At 40.8% G+C, this 23,212-nt stretch overlaps 1 protein-coding gene across 6 annotated transcripts in view; it reads right to left on the bottom strand.

Annotated features, from left to right (window-relative positions):
* slc8a1b (solute carrier family 8 member 1b) overlaps positions 1–23,212 on the bottom strand; it is a 302,343-nt gene that overhangs the window by 57,355 nt on the left and 221,776 nt on the right. For 4 of the 6 annotated variants that reach the window (XM_043687168.2, XM_043687164.2, XM_043687165.2 and 1 more), the window contains exons 3-5: positions 3,629–3,735; positions 2,321–2,341; positions 1–18 (exon numbers count right to left, since the gene is read on the bottom strand). In XM_043687168.2, the coding sequence (XP_043543103.2) occupies positions 1–18; positions 2,321–2,341; positions 3,629–3,735 (146 nt within the window). Of the gene's footprint in view, positions 19–2,320; positions 2,342–2,981; positions 3,086–3,628; positions 3,736–23,212 lie in introns of all 6 variants that reach the window. The other 2 variants (XM_043687171.2, XM_043687170.2) reach the window with 2 other exon arrangements.

The raw sequence follows: 23,212 nt of genomic DNA, 5'->3' as shown, positions 1-23,212 counted from the left end.
CTGTCTTTGTGAAGGGTCCTATTAGTAATAATATCAAAAATATTGTTATTGTTCAAAATATAATACTTCTATTACAGAAGACAATTTTCATTGAATTTTCCTAGCACAGTTTTAAAAGACAATTCTAACTATATTCCTTAGCTGGTGAGCAACACTATTAATTTCTATTGTAATTTGGTGGCAGAAATACATCCAATTATAAATTGACCTTATTTTAGCACCACTTTTGTTTCTCTACCGGGAATGGAATCCTCAATGAGCCCTTTCTCTATCCACTCCAGGTGTACGACCAAGCTACATACAGTAGGGCTTCTGATGATATTTTATTTGTTTCCACTCCTCATGATAATTGTTGTAAGTACTCAATTGATTATCATAAAGGGTCTAGGATATTAGCAGATAATTTGCATTGTTCTGCTGACATTGTATCATCGTGCAAACATTTCCCTGATCGGGAGGTGAAGGGGCAATTTCAAACTCTGAGAAAAAAGTGCCCACTGAGGAATATTCCTGACATTCCAGATGGAGAAAGGAAAAGGCAACCAAGATGAGATCGATATATAATTGGATTTAATTCTGTCACTGAATTACAGTGTAATTAAAATGCTGACCCAACAGCTCCTCCAAGCTGTCCCAATATTCTTTTCACAGCACGAGAATAGGAATCTATAAAGTCATCAATACATCTTCAAAGGATTATAATTAATGTTTAATAGCCTTCCAGTTATCCTTCTAGCAACAAATTACATTATGTAGCACCTTCAACCTGAGCTTCTCAGATTCCTTACTAGAGCTTTTGGAGGGGTGAAGGCTGTGGGGGCTGGGTGTAGCAAGGAAGAGAAGATAAGAATTGAGGCATGAGCTCCCAAGGAAGTAACAGGAAAAGGTTGAGAGGTTTGATTGAAAGCTTGGTTGGGTTTGATGGAAGACTTTCAAAATTCAGGAAGAGGAGGAAAGGTGACTTTCAAAGGGGGGGTGGGGGTTCCAGAGGATAAAGGCAAAGCAACCAACACCTTTCCTACTGATGGCAGCCAAGGGAATGGTGGCGTATATGGGACAAAGGGTGCTTTACAGAAATTACAGGAAACTGACAGTCACTGAGGCAGACTGAAGACTGGAGGAGATTGCTGAAATATGATGAGTTAAGATCACTGAGGAACCTGACAGGGAAATCGAATCGAGAGGTGACTAAATCAGGGTAAGAATTTCAGTGGCAAAGAGTCTGAATTAAAGAAAGAGGTTGGCAATATTGTGGGGGATTAAATAAGGAAGCTTTGGAACTGGACAGGGTGAGAGGGTTGATGCCAAGTTCCAAGTCAAATGGGAGAAGTTATGGCTTTGTCTGATTTTGTACCAGTAAGTAATCAATGAGTAGTGTGGCAGAAGCTAAAAGTAACATTTTAGGTCTTTGTATATTGAGGTAGATGAGGGTTCATACTCAGTTACAGCCTGATCTCTGATAGGCACTGTAACATCCACAGGGATGGTCAGTGGGTTGAGGGAACTGGTCAGAAAGTAAAACTGTCTGCCATGAACACAGATGTGGAATCTGATTAGCATTCACTGCAGAAACAAAATCTGAGAGAAGAAACTAGTCTAGACTCAAGGAGCTGAACAGGCATCAGCAGATTACAAATTAATCTAGATTTTCAATTAAAAGGCCAGGTCAGAACCTTTGAATTACAGTTCTAAGCTGATCCTTTCAAGAGATTCTTGGAGAAAAGCACAATTCAAGCAAAATGCATTTAAAGTTAATGCATTTATTTATTTTATCACTGAATTCCTCCCACTATTTAGAGATGGTGACTTAATTGATGTGAGTTACAGTTGACTTGCAGCCTTCCACTATCTTGCCTGAATATCTGGAAGGTTTGTGAACACAGAAGCATTGCGGAAGAGGGATTCACATGCTAATAACAGCTGTAAATAAAGTCAGCTTGTCGAGTGCTATGCTACTCAGTATAGGTTCAGATTAGCCAAGTCTTGAACTCATAGCTCTTGCACAGTTTCAGACTGGTTATTCCAATAATACTAACAATCTCACTACAACAGCACAACCAAGATTCAAACCTGAGTCTTTTTTGTTGTGTATGTCCCAAAATGTCATGACACAGTGTATCTGTTCATTCAGACAGAATGGAAAGCTTTATTGTAAAAAGTAATAAAGTGTATTATGGTCTAATGTTGAAAAGAAAGACTGAAAGATTATACTGTAAATGTAAGCTAAGCAACTTCCTACACATGTTATATCACATGGATAGCTAGCATGGTACAGCTAATGTACATAGCAAACAGAAACAAAGAAGTTAAAGAAGCTTACCCAGCTCATTCAACAACAATGCTGTAAAGAGAACAAATATTTAAAAGAAAAGAAAGACAAAATAAGGAACTTAAAGTTAGAACAATGAAAGGATTACAAAAAGAAAAGAAAATACATGTTTTTACGACAATAGCACTGGGGTGATATGTGAAATGACTATTTCAACTCTGTGCAGGATAGTGTGTAAATTCTACTAATTTATTACAGGGAACAAATGTGCAGATATTAGCAATGTCAAAATCTAGTCCCGATAAATAAGATTTGGATAACCATAACATATCTTCTTAAAAAGCCTCCCGCTTAAAAGTGATTGATATTTTTATACACTTTTTAACAAAAAAATGAATTGATTGTTCAGAAACTTTCTTCTGATCATTTCAATTGGTTTTCATCTTTATTTGAACACCACAGAAAAAGAAAATATCCTCAACAGAACTAGCTTGTTCTACTGTGTGTAAACATAGACAACCTGACTCTCAGAATCTGTGCAGCACAAAGACAGTTCAACATTCATCATGGGAAAATAAACACAGAAAGATACACCCAACATCTGATATGATAAAGGACTTAGATAGTAAAGTAAGAGGAGAAAGTCAGTGTGAGAGTAGGACACAAACAGAGAAGAGAACAACTCTCAAAATGTCTTTTGTTACTCTCACACCTTTCATTCCTCTTCTGATCCATACAGGTTCACCAAGTGCAATGAAGAAACTGCCTTGCTTTTCATATTCCCCACGGTCAACTATATTAATGGTAATGGTTTTCCTGTAAGAACATAAGACAAAGGCAAACAATGGATTGGAGTTGTCCATCACAGTCACACATGCTTAAGTAAACTAAGTGATGGTTAGTGAGATGTTATGAAGGGAGGGATCCTGCATCACATTCAGACAGTGCGATATGTAATAGGGTATAAACTTATTAGTGCTGCTTTAAAACTCAATGAGCTAATCTGTCATTTAGAAGAACTTTACTTTTTTGAACTTTTATGCGGTTTTTAGTCCAAAATACATAAGGTTTTAAACTTGTAATGATTTTTAAAGTCTTTCAAGTAACACTTTTTATTGAATGGACACATGGTGTACCATATCAAAGGTTACATATGCATTTTTGAAACTATCATCAGAAGGTCTACAAGACATTTGCAAGTTGTGTTCAATTACCCATTAATAAGTTGGCTTTTTATGTTTTTACCCTATTACACATATCTAAATGTGTGCAATTATGTCCTGGGCATCTGATAGTGCCGAGCATCCCTGTGACATTCAGGCATGGCATTAAGGCCTTAGCTCTGAGCAGGTACCCCACCTTTCTTCTCACTCATCTCCACCAAGCGTGGCTCCCCAATCTCAATGAAGAAGTTCTTGTTTTTTTCATACTCCTCATCATCAATTACTCTGATTGCTATTGTCTTGCTGAAATAGAGAAAAAAAGAATTGGGAAAAAAAGCAAGAATTAAGAACAAAGAGAGAACAGGAGACAATTGACTTTTGTATCTTATTTTAAAAGTTTTTTTGAGTTTCTCATGCTTTTAAGGTTTTTTTAAATGGACATCTGGAGAATAGAACTGATGCTGTTTTCTAAACTACAAAGTGAAGAGAACAATAGTAAATTTTATCTCATGGACAGTGGTACAAATGATCCCCAAATCCTACAGACAATTTGCTAGTCAGTTGGGCTGTTCCAGACTTAGATTTGGCACTTTGAATCTTTGATGCATTTGGACTGACATAAAATGAGAATTAAAAAGAAGAGACAGGGCAACATAAACAGAAACTAGGTTTGGTAATGGTGATTACAACCCAGAACAAAGCAACTGGGTTAACAAATAACACTGGTGTTGGAAAAGACTGGGTTATAAGTCATCAAATTCGTTTGAAAAAACTAACTAGGGCTACAGAAAAGAGGCTGTGGGCTGGGACAGGGTGTTGGAACAGGACAACACCATCTGGTCAAGTGCAGGCTTCCAGCTGGGACACAATGACCATTGAAGCTATGTTAACCAACATCTTCTTCCATCTTAGGCAAAGTTGCTCATGAAAAATGCTGTGGAACGCAGTGACTTTCAAAACTTGGGTTTGTTATGTCCTCAACCAACTGCACATTATTAACTTTTTTTTTTCTGAAATAAACAGAAGCAAGTATCAAAAGTGCATCCCGCATTTCTCATTCTTGTTACATGTGTACATAATTGTTGAATTGGAGTGGAATTTCAATTGGGTAATTAATTGACAATTAATTTGTTTAATAACAATCGATTCTTCTAATACATAAAAAAATATGTTAAACAGAACATAACATTTCTTTATAAACCAGAGAGGTTTGCAACAAGCATGGGCACGAATATGAAGAGAGAGTCTCAGCAATAGCTCCAGCCCTCAAAACTGATGATCTTGGCATTCATTTCCAAACCACATGTCCAGTATTAAATTTAATGCTTCTTTGCATTGACAGATTTAATATTTTCCTACTGCACTGCACTTATTTCAACTTCCATTAAATACTGAATATCACAATTTGCTATAAACATTTACGTTAACTCAGAAAAAGTGAAAGTACAAATTTATCAAAATCCAAACTATTTTAAGATAATAAATACCTAAATTTAACAAAAACACCTGTTTACTTTGCAGATTTGGCCAATTTGCATATCCAATCATCAAATAAATACTAATAATTCACAATATGTAGAATTCAAATATAAATATGTCTATGCATGATCATTAATTTTGAAAACGTTTTCATTAATATAATTAACAGCAATCTTCTAATAATAAAACACTCAAAATTTAGTAGTTTCAGTCATGTGATGCCATATACTTTAGGTCTTACATTTCCACTTAGATCACAATGCATTTACCAACCGATAAATTCCCAAAATAAAAGCTGTAAAGGTCTAGAAGATATTGATTATAGGTGCACAGTATCTTGTGAATAACACTGAGTATCAAAAGCAAGTAAGTAAAAACATTGCTCATGAGAATTGTCAAGAATGAAAAAAGATCTAAGCCCTGGATCTCCCAATTAAGACTGGAAACCGTATTTGCAACCCTGAGGTGATGGATGTCCCACAGACATCCCACTGCCTACCGTGGCTCTTTCTGTTCTTTTGTGGGTTGTTATTACCTGGAGTTAGAGAAACAGAAAGGGATTAAATGAGGTGAAAGTGGGTGGCAAAAATGTTAGTGTTGGTGGGGTGGAGGAAAGGTGGTGAGGTGTCCTAAATGAGTGAATAAGCAGCAGAAAGGCTATCTATAAATTATAGGGATCTTGGAATACAAAGTAAAATTTTAAGATTTGCTGACGGTACAAAACAGATGGGAATGACTCATAGATAGGCTAGTGAATGGGTGTTTAAGTGATAGAATTCAATGCAGAGAAATTGTGAAATGATTGAATTTTAGTCGAAGGGATGGGGAGTGGTATTACAGACTTAATGGCACAGTTCTTCAGTAACAGTTGGCTCATGTGCATACATATTTGTAAAAGGTAAGATACATTTAGAGCAGTGAGGAAAGCATATGGGATCTTCTCCTTCACAATTAGAGACATTGAGTACAAAAGCAGCAAATTCATGCTGATGTTCTACAAAGCTCTGATTGGACTCGAACTTGAGTTTTGCATCCAATTCGATTCACCATGCTTGAGGAATGATGTGAAGATCCTTGAGATGGAGCAAAGAACATTTACTGACATGGTGGAAGGATTGTGGGGGATGTGGAAGGGAGGTTTAGTTAAGAAAGTTAGGTTGGAAAGGCTGGGGTTACTGCAATTGCAGCGAAGGAGACAAATTTGACTGAGGTGTACAAGATTATGGTAAATTTAAGTTACGTATACACGGAAACCCTTTTCCCATTAGCCTAATGGTATGTGAACAAAGGGACATAGTTTTAAGGACAAACGATGAAGGGGAAATGTGAAAAAGACCTATTTTACATGACAAGTGGTAATGGCCTGGAACACAGTGCTCACAAGAGTAGTGGACTCGGAAGCAATTGTTTAAAGAGGAATTTTAATGAGCACTTGCAGGAAATAAGGCAATAAAGTGTCCAATCAGCCCTGATCAGATTGAATAGTGTATTCCAACTCATATGTCCCTAACTTTCAGGTTGATGGAGATCAAACAGGAGAGTAGAACTGATTGCATGGTTCTGAGGAAAACCACCATGAATTCGATGGGTCATATGCCTACCTTTCAATCATGAGGAAACCCTGCAAGGTTTTCCTCACTAACAACTGGGATCTGCTGCCAAAGTCAGAGAACAATCCGACAGATTAGGCAAGCAATAAATTTTATTCATACATTAGTGCCTTCAACATTCCTTATATGTGTGCTACCTATAGAATGCACTGTAACAAGACGCAAACACTTCTTCACTACCTTCTAAACCTATGACTTTCACCATTTAGAATGACAATGACAGCAAGTACATGTTCACTTCCAAGTCACGCACTAATTTGACCTGAATATATATCTTCACATCAGTGAATCAAAAGTCTTTTTCTCCTTACCAAGCAGTATGGTGAGAGTAACTACACCCCACAGACTACAAAAGTTCAAGAACAGATTCTATTAACAAGGATAATCAGGGATGGGCAATACTGATGTTGCACTACTGAATGTGGACTAAGAATGAGTTATAAATACATCATTACATACCTAATCTATTAAACTCATAACTTACTTTAAACTAATGATATACTAAATAATGTAAAATGATGTGCACTAAATCAACTGTATGCACAATACAGAGAAGGGAAAGCCATAGTAAATTAAAACCATTTTGAACATATCATTATGAAGGCTTCACTTTTAATATTTTTGAAAAATTTGAAAGATTGTGGAAAACACATTCAGTAGTGATACCTGGATTGATTTTTGGAACTTTTCTTAAACAATACATTCCTTGGAAACCACTGGGTTACCACTAACTATTGGACTTGTTTGCTGGAGGTCCAGCTACTTGGGTTTTTATGGCTGCATTGTTTGAAAAGGTTTGTGAAGGAAGCTAGAGATTTGGGTAAGTCTGCTGGGTAATAGACTGCTCGGCTTATCTCTCCTGTTTCTGCAGCACCATTGATGTGAATTCTATGTGAAAACTCACTGACCTCTTGAAAACAGACTGGAAGATGTCTCAATGCTGAGTTTCCTGAGCAAGCTGAATCTAATAAGAACATAGAAGCAAATGCCATGACTCATGACATGTCTGTGTGTTTGTGTGCATCAGAATGTCAGGTCAACAGCCACCTAGACACTTCATACGTTATCTATTGTTTACTCTCGAAGAACTAACCATTTCTGGTCAAAAGGTGTGTTTTTTTCCCCCTGAATCTCTGCAGAGTGGAATCCCTCCTTCCCCTTTACATCTTGTGTTGGAATATTTTAGATCGGTAAATAGTTATAATTTCATATTACAAACAATGTGCATTAATCAATTCTGCATCCTTATGAAACATATTTTATAATTAATCAATGATATTGCGGCATGGTGGCACAGTGGTTAGCACTGCTGCCTCACAGCGCCAGAGACCCGGGTTCATTTCCCACCTCAGGCGACTAACTGTGTGGAGTTTGCACATTCTCCCCATGGCTACGTGGGTTTCCTCCGGGTGCTCCGGTTTCCTCCCACGTCACAAAGATGTGAAGGTCAGGTGAATTAGCCATGCTAAATTGCCCGTAGTGTTAGGTGAAGGGGTAAATGTAGGGGTATGATTGCTCTTCGGCGGGTCGATGTGAACTTGTTGGGCCGAAGGGCTTGTTTCCACACTGTAAGTAATCTAATCTAAAGCTTTTTTATTTTAAGTTCAATATAGAGAAATCAAATGGATGGTCATATTGGGAACTAGGTAAAACAATTAAATTCATCTTGTGACCTGTCGAGTGGCCGGATTAAAACGATGTATTTTTTCCTGGAGAAAGTGAGGACTACAGATGCTGGAGTTACCAGAGTTGAAAAATGTGGTGCTGGAAAAACACAGCAGGCCAGGCAGCATCCGAGGAGCAGAAGAATCGATGTTTCGGGCATAAGCCCTTCTTCAGGAATCTTACCAGAATTGAAAACTGTGGTGCTGGAAAAACACAGCAGGCCAGGCAGCATCCGAGGAGCAGAAGAATCGATGTTTCGGGCATAAGCCCTTCTTCAGGAATCTTACCAGAATTGAAAAATGTGGTGCTGGAAAAACACAGCAGGCCAGGCAGCATCCGAGGAGCAGAAGAATCGATGTTTCGGGCATAAGCCCTTCTTCAGGAATCTTACCAGAATTGAAAAATGTGGTGCTGGAAAAACACAGTCGGTCAGGCAGCATCTGAGGAGCAGGAGCATCAGGAAGCATCAGGTAAAAGAGGGGGAGGTGTGGCATTGCTTGTCAAAGATAGTATTACAGCGGTGGAAAGGACGATGGATGAAGACTCGCCATCTGAGGTAGTTTGGGCTGAGGTTAGGAATAGGAAATGTGATGTCACACTGTTAGGAGTTTTCTACAGGCCTCCTAATAGTCCTAGAGACGTAGAAGAAAGGATTGCAAGGATGATTCAGGAGAAGAGTGAAAGTAATAGAGTGGTTGTTATGGGGGACTTTAACTTTCCAGATATTGACTGGGAAAGCTAAAGCTGGAGTTCGTTAGATGGGTCGGTGTTTGTGCAATGTGTGCAGGAGGGTTTCCTGACACAATATGTAGACAGGCCAACAAGAGGTGAGGCCATACCGGATTTGGTTCTGGGTAAAGAACCAGGCCAAGTGTTAGAATTGGAGGTAGGTAAGCACTTTGGGGACAGTGACCACAATTCGGTGACTTTTACTCTAGTGATGGAGAGGGATAAGTGTGCACTGCAGGGCAAGAGTTATAGCTGGGGGCAGGGAAATTAATGATAAGGTGAGGCACGACTTAGGATGCGTGGCTTGGAAAAGTAGGCTTCAAGGGAAGGGCGCAATTGATATGTGGAGCTTGTTCAAGGAGCAACTATTGAGTATCCTTGATAAGTATGTACTTGTCAGGCAGGGAGGAAAGGGTCGTGTGAGGGAGCCGTGGTTTAATAAGGAATTGGAATCCCTTGTTAAAGGGAAGAGGGCGGCCTAAGTAAAGATGAGGCGTGAAGGTTCAATTGGGGCGATTGAGAGTTATAAGGTAGCCAGGAAGGATCTGAAGAGAGAGCTAAGAGCAGCAAGGAGGGGACATGAAAAGTCCATAGTTGGTAGGATTAGGGAAAACCCTAAGGCTTTCTATAGGTATGTCGGGAATAAAAGAATGACTAGGATAGGAATAGGTCCAGTCAAGGATAGTTGTGGGAAGTTGCGTGTGGAGGCTGAGGAGATTGGGGAGACACTGAATGAATACTTTTCGTCAGTATTCACTCAGGAACAGGACATTGTTGCCGATGTGAATACTGAGTCACAATTAATTAGAATGGACGGCTTTGAGGTATGTAGGGAAGAGGTGTTGGAAATTCTGGAAAGGGTGAAAATAGATAAGCCCCCTGGGCCTGATTGCATTTATCCTAGGATTCTCTGGGAAGCAAGGGAGGAGATTGCAGAGCCATTGGCCTTGATTTTTATGTCCTCGTTGTCTACAGGAATAGTGCCAGAAGACTGGAGGATAGCAAATGTGGTTCCCTTGTTCAAGAAGGGGAGTAGTGATAACCCTAGTAACTAGAGGCCGGTGAGTCTCACTTCTGTTGTGGGCAAAGTCTTAGAGAGAATTGTAAGGGATAGGATTTATGAACATCTGGATAGGAATAATGTGATCAAAGATAGTCAGCATGGTTTTGTGAAGGGCAGGTCGTGCCTCACAAACTTTATTGAATTCTTTGAGAAGGTGACTAAGGAGGTGGACGAGGGTAAAGCGGTAGATGTGGTGTATATGGATTTTAGTAAGGCGTTTGATAAGGTTCCCCATGGTAGGCTACTGCAAAAAATACGGAGGTATGGCATTGAGGGTGAGTTGGAGGTTTGGATTAGGAATTGGCTGGCTGGAATAAGACAGAGGGTAGTAGATGATGGTAAAGGTTCATCTTGGAGTGCAGTTACTAGCGGTGTTCCGCTAGTTTTGGGACCATTGCTGTTTGTCATTTTTATAAATGACCTGGAGGAGGGGCTAGAAGGTTGGGTGAGCAAGTTTGCGGATGATACGAAAGTCAGTGGAGTCGTTGACAGTGAGGAAGGATGTGTCTGGTTACAGAGGGATATAGATAAGCTGCAGAGCTGGGCAGAAAGGTGGCAAATGGAGTTCAATGTAGGTAAGTGTGAGGTGATTCACTTTGGTAAGAGTAACAAAAAGATGGGGTACTGGGCTAATGGTCGGATACTTGGTAGTGTGGATGAGCAGAGGGATCTTGGTGTCCATGTGCACAGATCTCTGAAAGTTGCCACCCAGGTAAATAGTGTGGTGAAGAAGGCATATGGCGTACTGGCTTTTATTGGTAGAGGAATTGAGTTCCGGAGTCCAGAGGTCATGTTGCAGTTGTATAAGACTCTGGTGCGGCCGCATCTGGAGTATTGTGTGCAGTTTTGGTCGCCATACTATAGTAAGGATGTGGAGGCACAGGAACGGGTGCAGAGGAGGTTTACCAGGATGTTGCCTGGTATGGTAGGAAGATCGTATGAGGAAAGGCTGAGGCACTTGGGGCTGTTTTCATTGGAGAAAAGAAGGTTTAGGGGTGACTTGATAGAGGTGTACAAGATGATTAGGGGTTTAGATAGGGTTGACCATGAGAACCTTTTTCCACGTATGGAGTCAGCTATTACGAGGGGGCATAGCTTTAAATTAAGGGGTGGTAGGTATAGGACAGATGTTAGGGGTAAATTCTTTACTCAGCGAGTCGTGAGTTCATGGAATGCCCTGCCAGTAGCAGTGGTGGACTCTCCCTCTTTATGGGCATTTAAGCGGGCATTGGATAGGCATATGGAAGATAGTGGGCTAGTGTAGGTTAGGTGGGCTTGGATCGGTGCAACATCGAGGGCCAAAGGGCCTGTACTGCGCTGTATTTTTCTATGTTCTATGAATCAGGATTCCTGAAGAAGGGTTTATGCCCGAAACATCGATTCTCCTGCTCCTCGGATGCTGCCTGGCCCACTGTGTTTTTCCAGCACCACATTTTTCAAATGTATTCTTTCCATCTGGGTCATTATAATATAAATAATAATGTTCAAAAAAGGTGAAAATTAGACATTTTGGTGGCTTTCTGGTTGTATGCCCAACACCATGTTATGAAACTATGGAAAAGGTTGGAATTGAATCGTATTGGAAAATCTGACAACAAATATTTTTGGAGGATAAAGGATAAATCTCCATTGTGGAATATGTATGCTTACTTGGGAGCTGAACAGTGTTGAGGGTGAGGACCATGAAACCTTGCAAGGAGTTAAAAGACAAACCAATGTGTGGGTATAGAGTAGAATGGATAAAAGGTCAGTAATGGGATAGAAATCAGGAGGACATAGCCATGTATTAAAAACCTTTGTGGGTGAAGCTGGCTTTCGTTGTACCGCAACAGTGATAAAGAAACCATAAAATCCCTTCAGTATGGAAGCAGGCCATTTGACCCACTGAACAGCATCCCACCCGGATGCACCCCTTACTCTATCCCTGTAACCCTGCATTTCCTATGGCTAATCCACCTAGCCTGCACTTCCCTGGATACTATCTGCAATTTAGCATTGCCAATCCACCTAATCTGCACATCTTTGGACTGTGCACCTGGAGGAAACCCACGCAGACATGGAGAGAATGTGCAAATTCCACACTGACAGCAAGGCAAAGAATTGAGCTTGCCACAGTGTTTTGTCCATATCTGCTGAATAGTTACATATAGGATAGACACTTGCAGCCATATGTCAATCCAAATGGTGTTGGACCTATTTTCAGGGTCACACGCTAATAAAGACTGACACCAACATCCCTAAAGATGAACATGGCAACAATCCACCCTTTGTTCTTCCCCCTGAATAAAAACTTTAAAGGAAGCATACTGTTGAAAAACAGAAAAATACATATACGCACTTCCACTTAAAAGAAACATTCAGGTGTTATATCTGTACCATATCCTGGGTGAGTGCAGGTTGGGATGATGATATTGTAGTATGATTGAAGCTCTTTTGAAGTGGTGCAGTTTTAAGTGGCTGGGAGAAAAGTCGCTGTTTTTATGGATATAATATTTGACTGAGTGATATGGAGGAGCTGCTTTATTTTACTTCCTTGCAGATGTGTAAATGGTTGCAACTCTGATGTCTCGCTGCCTGTAACATTTCTTTGCTGGGTTAAGTTACAGCACATAACAGGAATATTGAAAACTTTGGCTTCATAAGCTCCTTCAGTTATGCCCTTACTTCTTCACAACCAGTACGTAGGGAGGGGGTTGGCCATTGGGACTGCCATAACTTCCATTTAGATGCAGCTTAACTAAAATTCCTTTAGCTGAGACCCAGAGATGGCATGTAAATCCCGAGATTGGTGAGGAGTTGGGATGCCTTTAAAAAAAGGTGGGTAAGATACAATTTCAAGATTCTTGCCCTACTCCCATTTCCAGCCAATTTTACTTGTGCAATCTAATGGTACAGATCACCAGTCTTATGCTAGCAATCCTGTGTAGCTCGCTCTTTGGCAAGGGTAGGCATTTTAACCAACCCCTGCAATTTTGATGGAGTCGGGCCCAGTCTGTGAGGAGATGTAGTTCATCTGGCTTCTCAGAGAAGTCCTGAACCATGAAGGAGTCCTAGCCACTCTACATGGGCTTTGCAATGCATTATCTGCTTGCTTTCTCAATCAGTTACAGTCATTCCATAGTATCAATGACAAAAAGCTATTACCGGCTTCACGCACTCTCACGGGTTTTACAAGGTAACAAAGGTGTCAATCAAGCAAAGCTTCCAGTCCCCTTTGCAGCTATGTTAACATAGTCTGCTGAGTTCAGTACAAATCCTGTTCACTATCTGCAAGACACAAGTCAGGAATGTCATGGAACACTCTTCACTTGTCAAAGAGAGTGGTGCTGGAACAGCACAGCCAGTCAGGCAGCATCTGAGGAAAGGAGAGTTGACATTTCCAGCATAAGCTCTTCATCAGGAATAATGCTCAAAACTTTGACTCTCCTGCTCCTCGGATTGTGCCTGACTGGCTGTGCTTTTTCAGCACCACACTTTTTGACTCTGACTTCCAGCATCTGCAGTCCTCACTTTCTCCCAGTTAATGCTCCTCACTTGCCTGGATGGGTGCAGCTCCAATAATACTCAAGAAGCTTAACGTCTCAAAGACAAAGCAGCTCCTTTACTGACACCACATCCACAAACATCCATTTCTTCCGCCTCAGTATCTTAGTAGTAGCAATGCGGACAATTCACAAGATGCACTGCAGAAATTCAACAAAGATCCTTATTAAGCACCTTCCAAACCCTTCTATCTAGAAGGATAAGGGTAACAGATACGTGAGAACACCACCACCTGCAAGTTCCTCTCCAAGCTAGTCACCATCCTGACTTGAAACTATGTTGCTGTTCCTTTACTGGCAATATCACAATCCTGAATCCACAATCACCTTCCTCAACATGAATGCTGACAGTTCAAGGAGGCAGCTCACCACCACCTTCTCAAGGGCAACTAGGAATAGGCAATAAGTACTACCCATCTAGTGATGTCCACATCCTATGAGTGAACTTAAAAAAAAGGCACACTTGGGAGGTCATCCAAGCCGAAACTAATGGCAACATATTCACCTTTGGTTGGGGTCTAGTGATTGTGTCTCAGCATGGGGCCAGGAAGTCCTTCCAGTCTTGGAGGTGTGTCGGAATATGTCTGAACAGGTTGATTAAAACATAACTGCTCACCATTGGGAACATGAACTGAAGAGTCAATTTATGCAGGTATTGATCACCAGCTGTTGTTTCAGTTCCATGATAATATAACAATACAAGATCTCTCACATTTATTTTGGAGCCGACATGTAATGAGCAAACACATTCTCATGTATTATATCAATCTGTGTAGAATGAAGATACAGCAGGACTGAGAACTAAATTATGCAAATGTCCTGTAAGCTATATCCAGCGCTGCTCCTCACACTGTTAAGGACTGCTCATGAAATGAGAGGAAAAAAGTCTTAAAAAACCCACATCCAGTCAAGTTAAACCTGCCAGAAGACTTTGAACAAACTTCTAGTTTGTCAAATAAAAAGAGCCAGAAATAAAAAAAACTGCACGACATGACAAATATGATCAATCCTGAAGTGACAAGAAATAACAAGTAATCACAATTATATCATTATAATGCCTCAATTAAATACTCCTATTCTGACAACTACGAATAATGCTCTCTTCAAATTTCTGCCTACTTAATTGATTGAAAGATCTTAATACGCCTACCATAGTTTATCAATTTTAGACTCTGTTACAACTTAATACTGTTATAATGATTTTTGCATCATGAACATTAAGAGATTTCAAGTTAGGTTCTTGCGCACATATTTAGACCACTTGTGAGAGTCTATTGTGGGCCTGACAGAAAACCTAGAAAACTGTGCTGATGTTCCCTTTTCTTGCACAATGAAAAAGCCACCTTTAAACCTCAAAAGGGAATTCTAGTGAGCTGGACAGTATGATCAGGGAACACTCTCCTTCAGGTATTTCGGTTCATGACACTCATGGCTACGTTTCCTCATTGCAGAGAGCTGTCCTTATGTCGTGACTACTGATGGACAACTGAGTGATGGTTGTAAGGTTGGTGCCTCTGGGGAATGATATTCACATGACCTCAAGAGAGTCTGTGAGTGGGGAAAAGTGATTTTTTTAATAAGGCAACAGAAAGGCACTGAAGAATAAAAGTCAAGCAGAAACTGAACTGCCCTTTCTTAGAGTGGTCCTTTCAAAAGTATCCTCCACATCTTGTATCACTAAGGATGTACATATACCGAATACTCCATCACCAAGATTTGGGCTCCTAAGTCATAGAGATATACAGCGTGGAAGCAGACCCTTCGGTCCAACACGTCCATTCCGAACAGATATCCCAACCTAATTTAGGAGCTGAAGTTTGGAGATGACAACTGGAGGCATTAATTTCACTCTGTGAAGTATCAGCAAAATTTAGAATAGCGGTTTGGAATTTAAATTATGGCTCAAATTCTGCATCACATTTCCTGCCTTGATAAGAATAATTTTCTGACAGCGACTGCATATTCTATGGTTGGGAATGGTACAAATTCAAGTAGAAATGTTCCTCAGGAAAGCCAATTGTGGAGATGCTCCTAATAGATGGCAAGAATAGAAATAGCAACCATAATTCCCCTCAGGAACACTTTCTGATCAGACCTTCCGAGAGTGATGACAGATTTGGGCTGGTATGTGATGTTGGCAGGGTCAGCAATTTCCCAAGGTTCACCATCTGAACTCATATTTGACAGGAACCCATATCCCAGCAAGGAAGAGACCCACAAACTGGTTGTTACTGGGCCTGTTTACTGGTGCCTAAGCTTCAAATATTGTTTGTAGGGAGCATGTGTCACCAGGTACGTTCCCTACCATACTGGTTAAGGCACCCCCGGCAGCTATAAAGAACTGTACATAAACAAGTAAAGACTTTAACCTCTGTTGGTTCCACTTTCTCAAACCATTCCACCCCAATCACTTTCACACTGAACTGGCTCCATTCAGGAAAACTAGCCCTACATATTGCCTGCAGCCCCTGCCATTCCTACCTCCTGACAGCCTCACCCCTATCCAATCCTCAGCACCCTAGAACTCTGTGGGAAGCCAGGGAAGTGATTGCTGGGCCCCTTGCTGAAATATTTGTATCACTGATGGTCTTGGCCAACATGGTACCATTATTTAATAAAGGTGGTAAAGACAAGCCAGGGAACTATAGACCGGTGAGCCTGACGTTGGTGGTGGGCAGTTTGTTGGAAGGAATCCTGAGGGACAGGATTTACACGTATTTGGAAATGCAAGGACTGATTAGGGATAGTCAACATGGTTTTGTGCATGGGAAATCATGTCTCACAAACTTAATTGAGCTTTTTGAAAAAGTAACAAAGAGGATTGATTGATGAGGGCAGAGCGGTAGGTGTGATCTTTATGGACTTCAATAAGGCATTCGACAAGGTTCCCCATGGGAGATTGGATAGCTGGGTTCTTGATCAGATGGACCAATGGGCTGAGGAGTGGCACATGGAGTTTAATTTAGATAAATGCGAGATGCTGCATTTTGGGAAAGCAAATCTTAGCAGGACTTATAAACTTAATGGCAAGGTCCTCGGGAGTATTGCTGAACAAAGAGATCATGTTCAAGAGCTAGTTCAAGGTTCATAGCTCCTTGAAAGTAGAGTCGCAGGTAGATAGGATAGTGAAGAGGCGTTTGGTATGCTTTCCTTATTGGTCATAGCATTGAGTATAGGAGTTGGGAGGTCATGTTGCAGCTGTACAGGATGTTGGTTATGCCACTTTTGGAATACTGTGTGCAATTGTGGTTTCATTCCTTGTGGAAAGATATTGTGAAACTTGAAAGGGTTCAGAAAAGATTAACAAGGATTGTTGCCAGGGTTGGGAGATCTGAGCTACAGGGAGAGGCTGAACAGGCTGGGGCTGTTTTCCCTGGAACATCGAAGGCTGAGGGGTGACCTCATAGAGGTTTATAAAATCATGAGGGGCTTGGATAGGATAAATAGACTTTTCCGTGGGGTGGGGGAGTCCACCCAGGTCATAGGTTTAGGGCGAGAGGGGAAAGACATAAAAGGGACTTAAGGGTCAACTTCGCCACGCAGAGAATGCTGTGTGTATGGAATGAGCTGCCAGAGTAACTGACAGAGGCTGATACAATTGCAACATTTAAAAGGCATCTGGATGGTTATAGGAAGGGTTTAGAGGAATGTGGGCCAAGTGCTAGCCCAAATGCTGGCAAATGGGACTAGATTAGGGATATCTGGTTGGAATGGACGAATTGGATCCAAGGGTCTGTTTCCGTGCTGTACATCTCTATGACTCTATGAGTCGCCTGAAAACTGTGACTGGTCATGCAAATGCGCAAAAACACCCTGAAATCTTCATCAACGACGTGCTGTCTGGGAGTGAGCAGCAGGTCTCTCTGGTATGGTGCTAGTGGGGCACAATGCTCAACACTGGGCATACACTGGGTCCTACCTGCATTACATCAGGATTATTTCTTATGCACAGTCTGCAGGAGTTGCTGCAAACCAATTTCTAGGCCAGTGAGGATTTGGGAGGTCATGTTGCAGCTGTACAGGACATTGCTCAGGCTACTTTTGGAATACTGCACTCAATACTGGTCTTTAAGGGCGGCACGGTGGCACAGTGGTTAGCACTGCTGCCTCACAGCGCCAGAGACCCGGGTTCAATTCCCGCCTCAGGCGACTGACTGTGTGGAGTTTGCACGTTCTCCCCGTGTCTGCGTGGGTTTCCTCCGGGTGCTCCGGTTTCCTCCCACATCACAAAGATGTGCAGGGTCAGGTGAATTGGCCATACTAAATTGCCCGTAGTGCTAGGTAAGGGGTAAATGTAGGGGTATTGGTGGGTTTCGCTTCGGCGGGTCGGTGTGGACTTGTTGGGCCGAAGGGCCTGTTTCCACACTGTAATCTAATCTAATCTAATCTAATCTCCCCGCTTTAGGGAAGATGCTGTGAAACTTGAAAAGGTTCAGAAAAGATTGACAAGGATGTTGCCAGAGTTTGAGCTATACGGAGAGGCTGAAGAGGCTGGCGCCATTTTCCCTGAAACATCCAAGACTGAGAGGTGACCTCATAGAAGCTCGTAATACCATGAGGGGCATGGATTGGGCGAATAACCAAGATCTTTTCCCCAGGATAGGGGAGTCCAAAACTATAGGGAATAGGTTTAAGATGAGAAGGGTAAGATTTAAAAGGGGCAACCTTTTCACACAGAAGGAAGTGCATGTAAAGAAAGAACTGCCAGATGAAGTGGTGGAAGATGGTACAATTATAGCATTTAAAAGGCATCTGGATGGGTAATTGAATAGGAAGGGTTTAGAAAGACATGGGCCAAATGCTGGCAAAAAGGGCTAGATTAACTTAGTATATCTGGTCGGTGTGGCTGAGTTGGACCAAAGTATCTGTTTCCATGCCGTAAATCTCTATGACTTCAGGAGAAGGAGAGAGAAACTGGGAAGACAAATGGTGTATAATTACATCGATAACTCAGAATTGCAGCAGAGACACAGAATTTTTGGTGCAACAGGTCTATGTGTATATACTCCAAATGAGCCTTTTCCATCCTTATTTCATCGTATTCCATCAACATCTCAGATGTCTGAATAGCTCACAGGCATCTTGCCATTGTCAAAAATTAAAATATTTACAACAGTTTTGCAACGTGCAACAAACTTCAGCACCATACTCAATACATGAGGCTTTTCCATTTATAAAGAACACATTCAATTGGCTGCGTATAATACTTCTGGGAAACATTGATGAGCGTTCTTTATTGGGAGAATGTCTAGTCATGATAATGAAAACGCATAGGTGGCATGTACTTTTAAAGATCTGGGAAAATGCAACTGCTAACTCCATCCACAAATCCCACTGATTTCAATGACAGCAGACCAATGGTAATCAGCTTCGAACTGCTTTTGGCAAGAGCAATGGCACCAGTTTAATATCCCAAAGTAGTACAATAATGGAAGACATTATTCACTTATTCGACAATATCAAATTTTCCTGGAGATTTACACTAATTTATGTCACTGGCAGCCTTGAACAACACAAAAAAAGACTTGTTATTCATAATTCAAAGTGCATTTTTCTGAGATTTTGAGCTTGTTGCCATTACCCTCACCAAAAACAGTCAGAAGATAATTATTATAAGTTTGCCTCCAATGAAACTGATGACCATTATGCACTTAAATCAATGTTCATGTCGCTGCCAATTAGACTTTAACTTAATGGTTCGTGTCAATGATTCCAAGAGTGGTATGGAAAATAGACAGCCAAAATTAAAACAGCACATTGCATTTGCAACAATTATCATAGACAGCACAATCCTGGCCCAACAATTCTTGAAAATAAATTATGCTGCTATCAGGAGTCCATGGTGTATAATTACATTGATAACGTAGAAGGGCAACAGACACACAGGCTATTTGCTGCAACAGGTCTATGTTTATGTTCATACTCCAAATGAGCCTTTTCCATCCATATTTCATCTTACTCCATCAACATCTCAGATGTCTAGATAGCTCACAGTCACTACATACATAATAATTACATCCATCTACAGTCTTAGAACTGCTCTGCCCTCTGATTAGCTCTGATCAATCTAATTGTATTTTTTGATGAAGTAACAGAGAAAGTTGATGAAGGAAATATGGTTTACATTACCAAGATCGACAACGTAACAAAATGCACCACAAAGGCTGGTTAACAAAATTGAGGCTCATGCAATACAAGAGTTAGTGTCAACTTGGGCAAAACAGTTAGTGGTGGTACATTGTTGTTTTTCAGACTGGAAGGTTGCTTGACAGTCACATGTTCCAAGGGTTAGTGCTGGAACAACCATTTTTTAAATTTCTATAAATTACTTGGACATTGGAACAGAGTAAAATTTCAAAAGTTGCTGATGACAACAAAGCCGGAGATATAGCAGACAGTGAGAATGACTGTAGCAGGGTGTATTTAGATTAACAGAATGGACAGAAAGGTGATACCTAGAATGTAATGCAGAGAAATGCAAGTTAAAGATATTTTGGCAGCAGACACAGACACAGGCAATAAAAACTTAATGGCACAGTTCTGTAGATTATGCAGGATAGAGGAACCCAAGGGTTTATATGCAGGGATCTTTGAAGATGGCAGGATATATTGAAAGAGTTGTTACCAAATGGATGTTAGGCTTCATAATAAATGGATTGAGTACAAAGTCAGTTATACTGAACATTTAGAGACTTCTGGTTAGGTGACAACCACGGTTTTGGTTGTGTATATACTCCAAATGAGTCTTTTCCATATTAATTTCATCATATTCCATCAACATCTCAGATGTCTGGATAACTCACTGGCATCTTGCCATTGTCAAAAATTAAAATATACACAATAGTTTTGCAATGTGAGTGCTACAAACTTCAGCGCAATACTCAATACATGAGGCTTGAGGGGACGCAGGGGCGGTTTACCAGAATGGTTTCATTTTGAGGGATTTTCGCTACAGTTATTTTGGAGAAAATGAGGTTGTTTATCTTAGAGAAAAGGAGACTGAAAGAGGTTTGAAGGAAATGAACAAGACTATGACAGACTTAGCATGGGGAGACAAAGAAATGTGATCTGCATCATCTGACAAGGACTAGGAGATAGAGGTTTGTCCCATTGCAAGTTTGGTGGTGAGGACACTTAATCACATTTAGGATTTTGGATGTGAGGTTAACTGAGGATGGAAGATTTTTGTTTAATGCAGTGGATGTCAAGGACCTGGAATTTGCTATCTACAAGGTGGATGCAGAGATAATGAATGTCTTCAAAAGAAAATTGGATGGGCAGTTGAGATAAACAAGCTTAATGGCCTTTGGTTCTATGTTTAATATGATGATAGGTACATGGGTTGTTTTGTCCCAAACATTGGCAGAGCATATCAAACAGCATGTCTCAGACTAAGGAGTGACAATTTAAGACTGAGATGAGGAGGAATTTCTTTTCTCAGAGGGTTGTGAGTCTTTGAAGCTCCTTGCCACAGAGACATGTGGGGGCAAAATCCTTCAATATATTTGAAGCTGAGCTAGATAGGTTCTTCATCAGTGGAGGAATCAAGTGTTAGATGAACAGTGGAAGTGGGAAATGTCAAATCAGCCATGATTGTGTTGAACAGTGAGCAGCCTTGAGGAGCCAAATGGCCTATTCTTGTTCCTATGACTTATGGTCCTTATGGCTGCTTATAACAGGCGAAGTATTGACCATACCTATGCAGCCTGCATTTGCAAAACTCAAAACATGCAGTTAATATTAGATGTGAGTCCATAATTGGGTTATTCAATGAATGTTGTCCAGAGTGTTCAAAGAATTTTGCAGTCAGGTTTATGGTATAGCACACTGGCTTTTACTGGGAGCTATGCACATTGATGCATAAAACCCTGTACTTTGAAAACAGAAAGAATTGTTTCAACTCAATAAAAAAATTGGTGGCTGCCTTGTTCTAGTTCATTCCTCAAGGCAATGCCTTGATCAATCAGTTCAATCAATACCTGATGAAGGGCTTTTGCCCGAAACGTTGATTTTCCTGCTGTTCGGATGCTGCCTGACCTGCTGCGCCTTTCCTGTACCACTCTAATCTTGATTCTTGATCAATCAGTGCCAACTTACCTGGTTTAAATGTAAAAAGAGCCTGGCAACTAACTGTTGTTAGGTTCAGACCCTCGGAAAGATTCCCCAAGTTATTACTGTTCCTGATGGGTGTACTCCAAATTGTCAAGCCTCTGGGTGAGGAAGGGTGAACTGAATCTTCTTTGTTATTCACTTCGCCTCTCGGTGGTCACAGCAAGATTACTACTTACTAAATGTGAGAAGAAATGATAATGTAACACACATATACACAAATCAGAAATGAGAAGTGAGTCCCAAAAAAAGATAAAAATTAAAAGATATATGGATCAGTCTCTGTGGGTTGTTGGTGAGGAGTAGATCATGGGATGTTGACAGTTGAACAGTTAGGTTCAGGGTTCTTGGTTTTGTAGGTTATTTACAATCCTTTTGACCTGTTTTCTTTTGGTTAAATTGCTGACAGGCTAGTTGGCTTTCAGCATTCAGTCAGAAACATTTACCAACAAAACAAGGGTGACTAGTGTCTGCTTCTTCAACTGTCACCTTCAGAGCGCACCATCTCAAACAGAAGCTCATATACACACACATATCTCAAATCACAATTTCTTCTACGAATATACACAGACCAGCTTGAATTGGTTTTTAATACCTATTCTTAAATCATAGGACCATAAGGTATGAGAACAGAATCAAGCCTCTTGGAGCAGTGAGCATGTTCTACCCTTCAATTAGATAGTAGCTGATCTGATCATGCACTTTCCAGCCATATCTCCATAATCATTAATCCCCTACTGATTAAAAACCTGCTTATCACAACCATAAATGCAGTTAATAACCTAGCCTTGTCAGCCCTCTGTGGTAAAGAGTTCTATTGACTTACTGCCCTCTGAGAGAAGAATTTTCTTGTCATCTTTGTCTTAAATGGGAACCCCTTACTCTGAGATTATGCCCTCTGGCCCTAGACTGTCCTATCACTTGCTGCTTATACTGCTTGACGTATTTTGTAGATTCACCAGGTTTAATACCTCATTTTTAGGTGTATGTGCTGCTTCTCTTGACATGACCTCCTGACTTTTTTTTCATTCAATCATGGGGACATGGATATTGTTGGCTGGCCAGAGTAAATTGCCCATTCCTACTTGCCCTCCTGAATCAATGCAGTCCACACGATGCAAGTTGACCCACAATGTCATTAGAGAGAGAATCCCAGGATTTTGACCCAGTGAGAATGACGAAATGATGACATATTTCCAAGTCAAGGTGGTGAGTGGCTTGGAGGGGAATGTTCAGGTGGTGGCGGTCTCATATAACTATTGCCTTTGATCTTCTAGATGAAAGTAGTCATGGGTTTAGAAGGTGCTCTCTAGGGATCTTTGGTGAATTCTGCAGTGCATCTTGCAGAAACATGCTTTGGCCATTCTTACCAATAGGGAAAGTTGATACAACTGATTGTAATAGGTGGATTGGTGAGGATGAGGTCAAGTATGTTTTCCCTCTTGTTGGTTCCTCATCACCTGGACAGACCCAATCTAGCAGCACTGTCGTTTAGGACCGGCCAGCTTGATCAGCGTTGCTGCTGTCAAGCTACTCTTGGTGGTGGACATTAAAATCCCATACCCGGACTACATTGTGTTCTT

The sequence above is a fragment of the Chiloscyllium plagiosum genome, unplaced genomic scaffold (assembly GCF_037043375.1).
Source record: "Chiloscyllium plagiosum isolate Xiang-an unplaced genomic scaffold, Cpla_swu_hap1 HiC_scaffold_3, whole genome shotgun sequence".
NCBI lineage: Eukaryota > Metazoa > Chordata > Chondrichthyes > Orectolobiformes > Hemiscylliidae > Chiloscyllium > Chiloscyllium plagiosum.
The sequence above is the reverse complement of the archived record's forward strand: the minus strand, read 5'-3'. Positions and strand labels throughout refer to the sequence as shown.